The 12,566-nt window shown below is 40.8% G+C and overlaps 1 protein-coding gene across 2 annotated transcripts; it reads right to left on the bottom strand.

The window, feature by feature from the left end:
• Positions 1–190: 190 nt before the first annotated feature.
• On the bottom strand, positions 191–2,840 carry si:ch211-222l21.1 (prothymosin alpha). Of its 2 annotated transcripts, none has more exons than XM_034585265.1 (5): positions 2,646–2,840; positions 1,924–2,025; positions 1,418–1,487; positions 1,168–1,241; positions 191–1,070 (listed from the first exon to the last, which is right to left on the bottom strand). In XM_034585265.1, exons 1-5 carry the CDS (start codon positions 2,694–2,696, stop codon positions 999–1,001), a joined length of 369 nt encoding a protein of 122 aa, XP_034441156.1. In that variant the 5' UTR covers positions 2,697–2,840; the 3' UTR covers positions 191–998. The 2 variants fall into 2 exon arrangements, with proteins under 2 accessions (XP_034441156.1, XP_034441157.1); XM_034585266.1 differs by having other exon boundaries at positions 1,171–1,241; positions 2,646–2,832.
• Positions 2,841–12,566: the final 9,726 nt, after the last annotated feature.

The raw sequence follows: 12,566 nt of genomic DNA, 5'->3' as shown, positions 1-12,566 counted from the left end.
CTAAAAGACCACAAGTCAGAGTCTCCCTTTTCCATTACCAAGTGTGTGCCACTATTCCTGCATCTTCCTGTGTCTGAGCCAGCCATTTTCCATGTTAAGAAAAATTGGGTCAGGTGACATCATCTACTTAAATATTGGTTTTAAAAAGGCACTGCTGTGGTGCAAACAGGGAATATACACACAACATAGATTTACTTAAGTAAAAAGACAATTTATTTGTTAATCAGAATATACAAAGCAGTGGCTGAAGTAACCAAACGTCATTCTGTTTCTGAAAAAGGCAGTCCTGGACACAAAACCTGGGCTACTCAGCCATAACATAACTCGTTGAAGATGTAAGAAAAAACAAAGTATAAATGGTACAAACTTGCGTGGAATGCATACAGAACAAATGACCAAAGCTTGACGATTTAAGAGGGGTTAATTAACATTGCAAAAATCCTGCCTCCATAAAATAAGTAGCCTTATCATGGAGATGCAAGACACAGCCCCTTTATTCATTTGCACCATCTGTTATGTTGACAGGGCAGCCGAGCTAAGGATTAATTAGCAGCTCAACACAAAAATAGTATGCCTCAACTAATAATGCTAACACATGTCCATTAGCCCCTGCTTAAAACTCATCTTTGGTCCTTTATGTGAATCTGAGAGGTCAACATGAGCCTTGGAGGTGAGCAGCTGCCTGAATGTATGAATCATCTGGTCAGCACTGACAGAGATTGTGCTTCTCACATACTGATATAAAACCTCAAATAAAAATAAACTGATCTCATGGTGTGGCCCAATTTTACAAGTAGAAAAAAAGCTCATTTTAAAGACCAATAAATAACATTTCATAAAAAATGATGCAGGGCCACTATGTTTCAGGACTCCAGTGCAATGTGATAACATGGGAGCAAACGAAAAGAAATCTCTCTCAAAGATACAGAGAAGCACAAGCTCTACAACATGATGTTGACCAGGCCAGTAAGACAGTGCCGCAAACACAGAGCGAAGATCTAAGCCTTCACTTCTGCCTCTTTTGAGTCGCCATTTTCCTCCGTCTTCTGTTTTTTAGTCTCCACCTTTTCCTACATGAAGAAAATATTTCATGTATTAGCAAAGATTCAAAGTTTATCTGATTAGGCAACACGTATGGAAGAACAAGTGATTCAACTGTACACCCACCTCCTCCTCATCAGCTGCACGTTTCACAGGCTGTGCATCGGTCTTCTCAGCAGGGGGCGCCTCCTCTGCTTTAGCTGCAAGGTTAGAAAATACATCCTTTACTTTGAGTGTAATCAACACAAATAAAGGATTTACTAATACTAAAGCATAATAGAATTTAAGTCAGAGCCACAAGAGGGAACATAATTTATGGCACATCTGAAACTTTGTGCACATGGTTACTTAAGTCTTGATGAAAATTCAAACACACCATCTCCATTCTTGTGTTCCTCCTCCTCCTCCTCGGGTTCTTCCACTTTGTCACTGTGATCAGCTCCATTCTAGAAGAGGAGAAAAGTGACATGTGAGTAATGGTGTCTGAATTGTAGAAAATATTTCAAACACAGAAAGAAAAAGAAAAAAAAAAAAGAACATCACAACATGGGAGCCCAGTTGAAACAACCCTCCCACAAACACATCTACTGAATCCCCTGGGGACACTTTAAGAATGAGCAGTTGGATGACGCTCTCATTGAACTCCCCTGAGGATTAAAGCCACCAGGCTCTGGGAAAGAAAAGAAGAAGAAAAAAAAAAAAACTCTGAAACCCAATGGGGACGTCTTGCTAACTAACATCTGTGCCATTTCACAACCCAAACAAAGCGCAGTGTGAGGAGCAGCTGAGCAGGAGGGGGGAGGCGGCCACAGCGACACCTGCACGATGACGGCTGCGGAGACAAAAGGCCATGAGGCTGGGAAGTGCTCGTCTCCAACTCACTGTGCCATTGGCAGGTGCGTCCCCGTTGTCCGTCTTCTTCTTCTTCTCCTCCTCCTTCTTCTTCTTCTCCTCCACTTGGACTTCTTTCTTCTCCTTCAGCTCCTTCAGCTCCTACAAAATAAAAGCACAGGCCCCCCCCCCCAAATCAATGAAACGTTCAGGCGTGAGGAGTTTTATTCTGAAGTGCGTGGTTTGAATCAAAATGCTCAGTTGCTATAAACGGGATTAACTTTAATTCAGTATAGATTTGAAAGTAGTAGTGTTGAGGGTTTAATCGGAAATCGCAAGTAACGTAACCCTTCGCGTTACTGTGTCTTCCCGCCCACCGCAGCAGCTTCACCTCCTGCACCGTTTCCAGCGCTTTGTCTGCTCATCAAGGTTTTTTAAAGCTCAACACATCACTTACATTTGACTTTAACGACGCAATGTTTCACCGGCTGTCACCCCCGACACATAATGGCGGCGTGTGGCCGTCGACGAGAGGTATTTGAATTAATTTCATTGAGGTGAAACACAGTTCACCTCAATTACTCTCGGAACTGACGTGAAGTGACGTTCGGTTTAAAAAGCCCCGTCGAGTTAAAACACCGAAGTTGAAGCGAGGCTAGCTTCACCGTTTGCACGAAACACACCGCAACTTGGAAAAAGTTGCAGAAATCTTTTTTTACCGCGGCGTTTAAACATGAGAATTAAAAAGAAAAGAGAGAGTGAATGAAACGCACCTTGGCTGTAACCTCTGGGGCGGCGGTCTTGTCAACAGCTGTGTCGGCCATTGTTTAATTTGAATGTCGATGAGTGTATTCCTGTTTCTGAGCTGCGGTGTTTTCTCTTCTTGGCTCGTCGCCTTCGTGTCTGCTCTGAAGACGCTGACGGAGGAATGATGTCCGCTCCACTCCGCTTTTTCTTCAGACCTCGTTTCAAAGTCCACTCTCGTTGGATGCGGCGGCTCCAGCCCGCACGCCATTGGACGACGCCGGCCACGGGAGCGTCCCGTTGGGCGAGTGTCCTGCCACTCTTGCCCTTACGTCCCGCCCTCCTGCACATCTCGTCGCGGATTGGTTGGTGGTTTTAAAACGCCGCACTCGTTTTTTTTCCTCCCTCCATCATCCATCACTTTGATTTTTCACCTGCATCTCGAACAATGGACGTAAGAAGTGGCCTCTTGTTCGAACTGTTCGAACACACTCGGCCGGGCGACTCGTCTTCCTGCTGGTGAAACTTTATGAACACCGGCCAGCAGGTTGCTTCTTTTGTCTCGGCTGCTTTTCTTTGCGCAGATGAGGTTTCAAATTACAAGAACAACAACAACAAAAAAACGATGTGAAAACCATGCGGCCACTCCTCCTTTCTAAATTTAACTCTCCTGTAACGAAATGTCTTGACCTCTTTTACTTACACTTTCACTTTTGCACCAATAGTTTTGATCAATTATCCGCGTTACACGAAGGATTATACAAGCACACGCACCTAAACTGAGAGCTAGACATGCATTATACAATACAAATAGTATCTTGTTTCATTATGACTGTTTTACTATAACTCAATTAAATCCGACTATTGATTGATTGTTTGTATTCCTGAATGGATAAATTAAATGTATCCTTTTCGATTATTACATTTTCCCCTGAGGTAATTGAGCTAGATAAATAGGGAACGCCAGTTATTACAGTTTCTTACCATGTTTGATTAGATAAGATAAGGTAAGAGAATCATTTATTAGTCCCACAAAGGGGAAATTTGCAGTATTAGAGCAGCAAGAGTCAAAATAGGCATCAGTAAGTAGTAAGTAGCATGCAATATTTAAGTGTAAGGAATATAAAAATATAGAAAAATATGAATGGAATTAATCTAATATGAATAGTGTAAAAACAGGCAAAATGTGTGCAGTGTTAGAATATAGTTAATGGATTTCACATGAACAATTGATATTGCACGGACAGATGAACATAGCACAGTGAATATTGCACAGTTAAGAGAGTTAAAGTTCAGTCCAGTAAGACAGGAAGGAAAGACCTGCGATACCTCTCCTTCAGACCCTTAGAAGGACAAGGGGAAAGGAATCACTTGTCTGCCATCAAACAGATAAGCCAGGCAATAAATGTGTTGCTTTGTGATATCAGAGACAATAACAGGGTGTGGGCTGTGTGTAGCTTAGTTTAAGTGTGTGTGTGTGTGTGTGTGTGTGTGCGTGTGTGCGTGCGTGTGCGTGTGTGTGCATACAGCACTTAGTGAAAACCAAGTATTTGTTACAGCTATTCTTGTTGCTTTGTTAAAGGAGAGGCTGATTGTTTTATTTGCTGAGAGAGTACAGTTTTAAAAAATTGGCAAGGGGCTGAACAAGATAAACATTTAAGAGTGTAGACTCACATTCAAAAATTTAAAAAAGAAAATCTATATATTAGCAGATGAAAAAGTGCTGCCAAGGGCTGATGGACATCCTCCATGTCTGAAAACGGCTTACGATGGAACTGGTTTGCAAGACCTCACATACAGAAGTGAAATGTTATTACAGCTTGCCACTAATTCATATTTCAGATGTAGCTGATTAATATGATTTAAAATGATGTATCTCCACATATTGTCACTGTTAATGAAATCTTTCATCATAAATATATAGTATTGTCTGATTCCCCAAACAAGCTGTTTTTCTTTTCTTTTCTTTCACAGGTTTGAGGTAAACCTTCTCTGCCGTTTCTGCACACATTCATCCAACTGTAAAACCAGAGGAAGTGAGACAGCTTTGTGGTTCCTGCATCCGATCAGGCCTGTAGGCCGATCAGGCTTACCAAAGGTATAAATCACATGACATATGTTTTGCCATGGCACTGGCCTACAATTGAATTTCTGGCCACATACGCTAACTTGACTTCAATTGACATATTTTCATTAAACTGCAGTAACTCGATAGCTGTCATAGCTACAGTTTAATTTCCACTTGTTTAACTCCAATATACAAAACACTTTTGCCTGCACCCATACCCCTAAGATGATGTCACTCATTGGTCTGCAATTTAAATATTTGTATTGAGTTTTATTAATGTTTACCCCTTGAACTTGCCTCAGCAACATCAAAGGATGATTTTTCTGACAAGTTTTTCTTCAGCCTCTAATTTAGTGACTCCTCAAAACTAATCCTGCACTCCATCAGTTGTCTTGTCTGCTGCGGATTTCTTAAGAGGCCTCTGGGCCTTTTTTTTGTCATTCAACTCACATTCAGCTGAAATATAATTATGAAGACTGTCATTACATGCAGAGATCAAAGAGTGTGTCAGGGTACTAGAAGGTTACCGAAAATGTATTTGTTATTTCTTTTAAGAAGAATGTCAAGTCTATTGCTCCACCATATTAACTGATAATTACACATAATAATTCAAATGTAATCGTCTGAATTTTTTAGATGTCTTCTATAAGTTAAAATATTAGGTCTTAAATTATTTAGTTAGTTCTTATTTATGTTAACGATCATTTACATTACTTCCGTCATGCCTAATGATAGTTTTTTGGTGGCATGCATAGCTTGTAATGGCTGTGTGTGTGTTTTCGTTATTAACGATATGGATATTAGCATGCCGTAATATAAATACAAAAAAGACCAATATGGAACTGATGACACTTGACACAGGTCTACTTACACCTTGATCAGAATTTATCTCAATACACACGGCTTCGCTGTAGGAAAGACTATAGATACCACATGTCTCTGCGTGTAGTGGCAAATTGAGGGTTATTCTCCAACAGGCTACTTCACCTTATCTTCAATCATGATAAAGTGTAAATTATTCTGTGACTCTGATTATGGTCTTAAAAACCTGCAGTAACCCTGTGTGGAAATGTTGCTGATTTTATTCTATTTATTTATTTTTCATTGTGTTTATTTGATGGGGACAGAGCACATTAATGAAGATTAGTACAAAATACCAAATGTGAATATACTGGAGTAAGCAAGAGGGCTAATTCACATTTGTCATCTTGAGGCAGATGAAAAGAAAACATGAGACTGACACAGTTTCACTAACATATACAGACAAATAAAAAGGACCACATTACACTCAAGCCCAATTACAAGGGGTCATATTTCGGGTTTGCTGTGAGTTGTTATTTGACACAAGTCTTAAACGCAGAATATGTCATTTCGGCCTCTAGGGCTCTCTCAATCAAAACAACAACAAAAGACCTGGTTTGCTGATGTCACAAAGCAGCATGGGATCATGGGAGTTGTTGTCTTCACCACCATTGCCGATGAATATCTCCCTGAAGGGATTCAAGCGCAAATCATGTTCATGGATGAGTTTATATATTAAATTGTTATTCATGCTATGCAGCAAACAGCAAGGAATAATTATGATCCATTACCAGTGACCAATACACACAGTTGAAGGAAAAAACTGCTGACAGGAAGTTACAGCAGAGACAGACAAAGCCACAGTTAAAGTGGTTATGATGCAATTAAAAGGCGACCAAATTGGAACATATTGTTACCTTGATTAAATTTGTAGCTTTGGCTGGGTTTGGACATTGTTGGAAACATTTTGGATAATGTAAATACACAATACATATAAGATAGGTCTTGTCATTTTGGGGCATTTTAATGAAGAATTGTTAAATATTATACATTTAAAAGTGGGGTGTATATATAGAGCACTCCCTTATTGAAAGTGGTTGGCTTGCATTTATAAACCAAACACTTCAAAAATAGTGGTTGCAATATGCAATCAACAAGCTGTGAGGTAATCATATTCCCACAGCAGCTTTGTGTAGTGTGGTTGAGAATGAATACACAAAGCAGCATGATGGACTTTCATCACTGCTCTCAAAGAGAAGTGATTGTTGTGATTCTTAATGCTACCCTTTATTATTTGGGAAATGACGACCATGTGGAGACCGCAGAGCACTGAGGCAGACATCCACAGTGTAATGGCCTCAGTGTGCGCAGAGTCTGCTGTGAGTCCACAGGCAGAACTGTGGGGCAGACTAAAAGGCAGCAGAAGGCATTACTCACCCTTTCTCTGGAGCTGGAAAATGGGAGCAATCAGATAGAGGGGGAGTGTTTGTGAGATCATTTCCTGTCTTTTTATTTTTTTACTGCTTTGCCTACCTCAACATGTTTCCATGTGCCCCTGATCTGTTACAAAGAGGGGGAAAAAACCTGCGCCTCTTCTTCTGCAGGTAATAGAAGGAACAGAAACGCTAAAACAAGTCGGGCAGTCAAGGAAAAAGTTGAAAAGGAGACGCAGTTGATTTTTATTAACATATGCGCCAACAACTGGAGTGTTCACCACACTTTCCACAAGTAGGAACTGGAAAAGTTTTTTTTAAATGCTTCTCAAAAGTTACTAGACCACAAAGTTATACTGTATTAAATAGAAGCCTCTTTGTGTTCACAGGGACACATGTTTGAAAGTAAATTAAAGTTTTGCATCAGTTCCTGTGTCCTGAGGAAACATTCGTCCACTGGCCTAACGGGTCAGAGGATATAAGATGGGAAGTGAAGCATCTTAATTTCACCTTAATTTCTTCGGGACAAAGGTTTGACCCGACTTGTGGAATGCCATTGCTGGGGGGTAGAGCAAATCAGGCCCATCAAAGAGCAGAGGTCAGGATTAGCCGGGGGAAGGGTCTTGATAATTGGTGGAGTTGGTGGGGGCAAACTGAGCTCTTTTGTTTTGAACAGCAGTGTCCTGCATGGTCTGGTTGTCTTTCACTTGTTCTCAGGCAAGTTCTGCACAGTATAGGGACAACATGAAATTGACTTCTCACTGGGACTCTACTCTCTAATGTGCAGTGATGGGGAAACGTCCCTCATGTTATTGATCTATAATCGAGACAATTATGCACAGTCACTGTCGATTATAGTAAAAATATACACACCACAAGACCTCTCGCAGTTTGTACTATACTTTCAAATAATGTCCCTAAAGTAAATATTATCAAGGGCCACAGGCTATAACCGGCATAATAGCTTTTGCAATGGATAACAAAAGCTTCAGATCTATTTTTATTGAAACAAAATCTTTTTAGAGCTCACGATGCAAGAAATATCAATATTAAGGCCCAAGAAAACAAGTAAATAATAAAGTAAAAGTACAACTAACTAATACAGATGCCACAAATACACAAATAACAAGAAAAAACACATCAAGCCAAATAAAAAAATTTAAGAGGTTGTGGTGCAAGAAATTACAATATCAAGGAGACAAAAAAACACACAATAAAAAAAGATAATACTAATACAACTACAACAACTACTACTATTACTACTAATAATAATTATGATAAAATAATCAAATGTAATGGGGATGCGTGAAGTAAATTACACAAAAACGTCAATAAATAAAGTTTCCGCTTAAATGCAGACAAATAAATGAATTGGTGTTGCATTAATTGTCAGCATCAAGACCCATTCAGAAATAAAACAATAAAAAAATATAATTCAAATATTTTTCTTAATTATTTATTTATTGATCACTTTTGGGCTATTATGTCACTACAGCAGCCAATAACAGGATTCAACAGACCGAAATCAAATCGGAAAAAAGGTACAAAACACTATGAACATGTATCCACGCAGTATGTGTTAATAAATATATTCAATAGCAGAACAACAAGAGAAGTCAGATTGTATATGTTATGTATCTGTAATATGAAAATCCATGTGAGTTCACAGCAACACACACAAAGTACCAAAGCTACTCGGTGCCAAGAGAACCTGAAATCCAGCAGCTCTGGATATTGTTGAGGCTGCTGTTGTTGACATGTCTCTTCGGTGTTACATGGATTAGTCTGTAGGTGCTTTGAGGATTTGGAAAATGCCACTGTTAGTGTTTCCCAATGCTTCAAGGCCTTTGGACTCAGTACACTTTGATTTAAAGCAGCAGCGTTTGCCAATGCCTCCTTAATTCCCTGTTTGTGATAACCACAGGCAAGATATCGAGGTGCAGGCAAAGTCTGGAGAACACACAGTTTACTCTGAATTATGAGCCGGTGTTTCTGGATCCAGGAGTAAAATGCTAGTTGTTAGTAAAGTAGCTGGGATGCAGATTACTGTATCTTCTAGTCTCTCCATATAAAGGTGACTAATCCCGTATATAGTGCACCAATGGTTATAATGTAAGCAGTTTAAATCTTATTACTATCTTAATATTGGTTGGGTTGACCATACAGGGTAAATACAGAGTATAATGTATATGACTGCAGAGACTCTACAGAGCCAGGACCGGCCACAGGGGCTGCACATCTCCCAGCTGGCACGACAGAGCTCGGTGGAGGTGGTGACGGTGCAAACAGCTGGGGGAAAGGCCACTCGGGGTTCTGCTGCCACAGCGACCCTGACTCTAAAAAAGCTGTGAGAAAATTAGTCAATGGATGGACAGATGGAGAAATTGTGAAATGTTTTCATGAGATACCATATGTATTCTGTGACATGTTCACACAGCATGTACGTCGTTGTGTTAATTTCCTGTGTCAACCAATTTAGCACCGGCTGGATTTCAATTCATTTGATGCCAAGATTTATTCAGATTTGTTTAAAAGTGCATGAATTCAAAACACGGCGACCGCAAAAGACGAACATGTTTCACTGCTCACTTCTTATCTCAGCAGCACATCAGGCATCAATTAACCCATCAAATATTAAAAAACATCAGCAGGCACTTTGCACTTCCTGAATGAGAAATAATACATTGTACACCGTATTGAATCCAACACCACACATGCATAATACATTTGACTGTAAAACATACACGGAGAAGAAAGAGCTCATGTGAAACATGTTGCCAGAATCTGATAAACACGGATGTTTGTTTTGTTGAATGATCTCTTTGAGATACTGGTTTCGAGATACGAGGGCACATAACTGAACACATGGTGGTTGGTGATTGTGACACAAGTGTCAGTGATCAAATGGATACAAGTGAAGAAAAAGGATTTAAATCAAGTAATGAATGAAATTTGCCTTTTAGGTTCTATAAACCTCATATTCTCTGCATGAAAGAGCAGCAAACGTTTTTTCTTCTCCTCCAGTGCTTAAATCCAACCTCAGCTCTACTACCTTTTTTATTTCACCTCTAAGCTCCACCCCTGCAATGGTCCTGCCAGAGAAAAGTGGAAATTTCCAGTAATTCCTACTACTTTGCAAGAAACTCCTCCTCCTCCTCCTCCTCCTCCTCCCCCTCCTTCTTGTTTCCCGCCTTTCACTCTACCTGCTCCTTCCTGCAGTAAGATGAATTGAAGACCTAATGGCCCTCTACTGCTCGGCCCTGTGGTGCCAGGCAGCTTTCACTTAGACAAATAGAAATCAGTTTTTTCTATGCATTTCTGCATATAATCACAGGACTATGACCTTCCATTGAAGGTGTTTAGGGTGAGATGATTAAATCTCTTGTTTTAGTTTGAAGACATCGATTAAAAAGCAGTTTTTTAAATAAGTCACTCACTCTGACGTCTTCGCCACAGTTTATTTGTTTATACAGTACATTATACCTTGTTACCTGCCAAATAAATATAAGGGGTTAAGCATTGTGTAACTGTCACATTAGCTCTTGAATGATGAACAAGGGTTGGTTTGGGATCACAGAACAGATTGTACATTTGCATTTTTATTTCTCTGGCTAATTTGATATTCTGGTGTCTGGTTTGTTTCGCTCTCCTACAGCTGATCCAGCTACAGTCACAGATTGGAGATTCAAGTGATGTGACGAGCACTTTGGTGATTACAGCGCAGGCTTAGGTTTGGCTCAGACATGGAAAGAAGATGCTATTGGTTAATCTCTTCGCTTCATCTGCGGTTTTATAACTTCCTTATAATTGGAGAACATAATGTAAATATGAGCAGTGAAGATGATCTGTAAGAACATATATAAATGACAGCTGGAGTGGAGAAGTTTGAGTGTGTGGATGGGATGAGGCACTCTGACCTTAGACCCATTGTGAAGCACCAACAAAGAGCCATCTGCACAGCAACCAAAGCCGAGATGAGGGACTTGCACACAGGGGGACTGAAGGAGGGGGGTGCACAGCGAGAGTGTGAAAGAGAAAACAGATCAGTGATCAGTGATCAAGGAGAATTTAAATGGGGGTTAGATCAGCAAGATATTGTCTGAAATATTAAAACAGTCAGTGGGAATGTCTCCGAGGTTTTTATGCACAGAGAAAACATGAAGCTGCCCACCATGAGAACGTGGATCTTTCTAAGAGGAAGACGAGAGCCGCTGGCCTAATCACTCAAGTGCACATTTCCTGCCTCCTGCATGATGACATGAAGTCAACTGAAGCTGTTTTAGGATAATGATTAACCTAAAACTGGAGCTCAGTAGGGCGGGTATCTGTTAATTAATTTACCAGAAATGTACAGGCTTTGTCTCTGCATTAATCTGAGTTTTTAAAATATCTTGAATCAGAGGGCTAATAGTTCAGATGGGAATAGATCTCTCTTCCAGGCTGTGTTTAGTTTATTATTGCATTTGACTTTCTTTTAAGGTGAATTGCAAAAATAGAGAAAACAGAGACAAAATGGTGTCGGGGGCATCCGTAATAATCACAAATGTTTCACAGGTAAGACATGAGACTCAGGATTGCTTAGCAACAGCAGTAAAAAAAAAAATAATCTTGCAGCCTGTGTGGCAGCAAAGAAACTGGCAGTGCTGCCCTCCAGTGGTGGACCGGTGGCACATGCTGGTGGGTGGAGGTGGGGGGTGAAGCATCACAACGAATGATCAAAAGCTCACCTCTCAAATGTGCATTAATGTGCAAGTACGAATGGGGGAAAAGGCCACAATCGGTTACAAGACGCTACATCCCCATGAAAGCACAAGTCAAACAACGATATCCTCTTTTAATCCTGGACACTATTCAAAAATGTTCTCAGTAATTCCATTGGCTGGGAATTGCACTAGCTCTCATGGCGGATGGTTGCCTAGCAACATCCATGGGAGGGTGGGAGGGTGTGAGTGTTGGAGGGAAGTTGGGAGCTTTGTGAGTGAGGGCAATGTTTCTGGGGAAATACCTGGAACAAGTCCCAAATAAACAAATGAGAGAGGGTGGTATTTTTCTGGGATCAGATAACAGACACGTCAGAGATAAAAGGTGCTAACAGTTAGTCCTCAGAGCAGAATCACACCGAGGACAAGCAGTAGAGGGCTTTTTTTTTAAACTACCTGTAGTGACATGAAAGTTTACAAAAAAAACTTTGTTCAAACAATGAGCTGCTGGTTTGTTTGACAGCAGATGAATCCCTCCGGGGTTTGGAGTCTTGGGAGTGGAAGAGAGAGAGAAGTGGCACAACAGGACATGATGAAGCTGATGAAGTGCAGCTGTCTGAGCAGGAACAGGCCGCACACCAACACGCAGCTCCCGCGTTAGAGTTCGGAGGCAGCACTACCTGTGCTTGCTTGTTCTCGTTGGCACGGCCGGGGTGTGTAGGTGTTTCCACAGGGCTGTGTGGATAATTACTTTTTAATTACGCTGAGCGGAGCTGAACGCCACATTATCGCAACATGAAGACGAAGGAGGGTACGAGGTGAAAGGAGAGGCGAGGCAAAAGAAGACTTGCAAGGGGAAAAAGTAAAGAGTGTTAGGTTACAGGGAGGAGACAAGGTGGAAAATGTGCTTAAGTGGAGAGGAGGGGGGGTTAGAGGGCTGGAGGTGGG

Source organism: Hippoglossus hippoglossus, chromosome 5 (genome assembly GCF_009819705.1).
Source record: "Hippoglossus hippoglossus isolate fHipHip1 chromosome 5, fHipHip1.pri, whole genome shotgun sequence".
NCBI lineage: Eukaryota > Metazoa > Chordata > Actinopteri > Pleuronectiformes > Pleuronectidae > Hippoglossus > Hippoglossus hippoglossus.
Note: the sequence above shows the minus strand (reverse complement) of the source record. Positions and strands in the feature narration are given on the sequence as shown.

What these genes read in the sequence shown, in the direction of transcription:
- si:ch211-222l21.1 (XM_034585265.1), bottom strand. Translation starts at nt 2,696, where the DNA reads ATGGCCGACACAGCTGTTGACAAGACCGCCGCCCCAGAGGTTACAGCC. An exon ending in ACGCACCTGCCAATGGCACA is followed by an intron (nt 1,488 to 1,923) that starts GTGAGTTGGAGA and finishes CTCCTCTTCTAG; the next exon opens with AATGGAGCTGATCACAGTGA. An exon ending in GTGCAGCTGATGAGGAGGAG is followed by an intron (nt 1,071 to 1,167) that starts GTGGGTGTACAG and finishes TTCTTCATGTAG; the next exon opens with GAAAAGGTGGAGACTAAAAA.